The sequence below is a fragment of the Echinops telfairi genome, unplaced genomic scaffold (genome assembly GCF_000313985.2).
Source record: "Echinops telfairi isolate 266 unplaced genomic scaffold, ASM31398v2 ScPeMD7_7469;HRSCAF=8507_1, whole genome shotgun sequence".
Classification (NCBI taxonomy): Eukaryota; Metazoa; Chordata; class Mammalia; order Afrosoricida; family Tenrecidae; genus Echinops; species Echinops telfairi.
The window spans coordinates 11,301,591-11,303,681 of NW_022111373.1; the positions used below are offsets into that span (position 1 = coordinate 11,301,591).

A 2,091-nucleotide genomic window follows, 5' to 3' on the forward strand; every position below is an offset into this window, starting at 1 on the left:
GATGTGGCGAAAGAGCATGATAACAGAAGCAGATGGCAGAAGGAGAAGAGAAAGAAAAGGGAAACGCCGTCCAAATTAGGGCTTAAAGAAGATTCATCAACTTGCTGCCGGCATTCAGTTAGCACTTTAGTAGTGTTGACTAATACTGAGAAATATTTTGGTTGTTCTCAGTGTTTGTGCTAATTAAAGTACTACAAACATTCATGTGTTTGTATTTATGGGGATATAGAATTTCATTTATGTAGGGTAAGTAGTAAGGAATGCAATGTTATCAGTTTGTGATAAGTATGTATTAGCTGTCTAAGAAATTCCAAACTATTTTTTAAAGTGGCTCTATAATTTTACATTTACAGCAGGCATGTCTCAGAGATCCAGTTTTATTTTCTCTCATACTTCCCACTATTTGGTAACATCTTTTTTTAAATTTTAGCTGCTCTGATGGGTGTGTGCCAATATCTAATTATAATTGGTAAAACATACTTTTAGTCAGTCTTTGTGGGTGTTATTTCAGTAAAAGGAGGAAAAGAGAGTCTTGAAATATGAGAAGACAGTCAGTAAAATAGCATTTATTATTATTATAACATACCGTGCAAAGCTACAAGCCTACTTCATTAAGATGGTGGTTATCTGATTGGCCATACCTTCATCCATGACAGCTTGCCACTGATGTACAGGCTTTGGGTACGAAGTTCTAACACTAAAGGCCTGGCATTGCCAGTCTCTGAATCCAGGCAAACCTGCAGGACAAGGTGGATTCTCACATATTCTGTATTGTTTTCGGGGACCATTACAATCCCTTGCTTCAGTACCTAGCCTAGAAAAGACAGTACAAATAATCAATTTTTCTTTTTTAAAACATTAACTATCCATTAACTCATGTTTATTAATGATCTATAATATTTACATGAAATCTATTTTTGTAAATGTGAACATATTAAATAATTAGCAATAGTAGGGAATGCATGTTTAATGTACAAAGGAGTTTCAAAAAAGTTCATGGAAAATCAGTATTATGGAAAATTATGGATGGGCCTCAATTTTTTCCTTGCAGGATCTAGTTTGAAATTGGTTTGAAAGAAGCCTCTATCAGAGCGACATGAGTTTTGCTAAAATTGAAAGCAAAAATAAATAACCAAGTCATGGTGAAGCGTATGCTAATGAATGCTGAAATCACTGATTTTGTATTTAAAAAATTATAGGGACTGTGTTCCAAAGAAAATAGCAGTTTACAAATGGACAATTCATATTCAGATGGGATGAGAAGATGTTTCGGATGAAGCTGGCAGCAGAAGACCATCGATGTTCGAACAAGCAATCTTATGTATCAGTGCTATAATTTTAGAGGACCAACGATTAACTGCAGAAGCAATAGCCAGCATTATCGACTTTTCCAATGATTCAGCTTACACAATCTGACTGAAAAACTAAAGCCCAGCAAGTTTTCAAACGGCTTCTTCCAGATCACCTGCAGACACAAGCAGCACTCTGCATGGAGAGTTTTCAACAAGTGCCATCAAGAACCTGAAACATTTCTTTGAAGAACTGTAATAGGAGATAAACCTTGGTCTACGAGTCTGATCCTGAAAACAAAACACAGACAATGGCTGCCATGAAGTGGTCCAGGCAATGCAAAAGTGGACCTGTGAAAAGCAAGAGTCCTAACAGCCCTTATTTTTGGGGGGTGGGCACTCAAGGCATTTTTCTTGTTGAGTTTCTAGAGAGCCGAAGCATGATAGCATCTGTTGATTATGAGAGTGTTTCGATAAAGTGAGCAAGCGCTTCACAGAGAGATGCATAGGACAGCTTCATCAGACAGGGCTTCCCCGTCCAACCACATGCTGCTCATCCCCCTCATCAAAAATCATCAAAGGGCAATTTTGCTGGAGTTTCCATGGAAAATCCTTATATATCCACTTTATAATCCCTATTTGACTCCTTCTGACTTTTAAACATTTCTTTATCTTAAGAAATCTCTAAAGCTCACCATTTTTTTTGGTCAGGTAATAATTTAAAAATAGCCTGCACTGGCAGGATTAAATTGCCAGGAGATTCTGTTTTCCAGTGATGGACTAAGTGGCTGGTATCCTCTCG

The 2,091-nt window shown here is 37.2% G+C and overlaps 1 protein-coding gene across 1 annotated transcript in view; it reads right to left on the reverse strand.

The window, feature by feature from the left end:
- ADAMTS19 (ADAM metallopeptidase with thrombospondin type 1 motif 19) overlaps positions 1-2,091 on the reverse strand; it is a 208,304-nt gene that overhangs the window by 93,641 nt on the left and 112,572 nt on the right. The window contains exon 12 of the mRNA XM_045285048.1: positions 642-814. Coding sequence (XP_045140983.1) covers positions 642-814 — 173 coding nt within the window. The remainder of the gene's footprint in view (positions 1-641; positions 815-2,091) is intronic.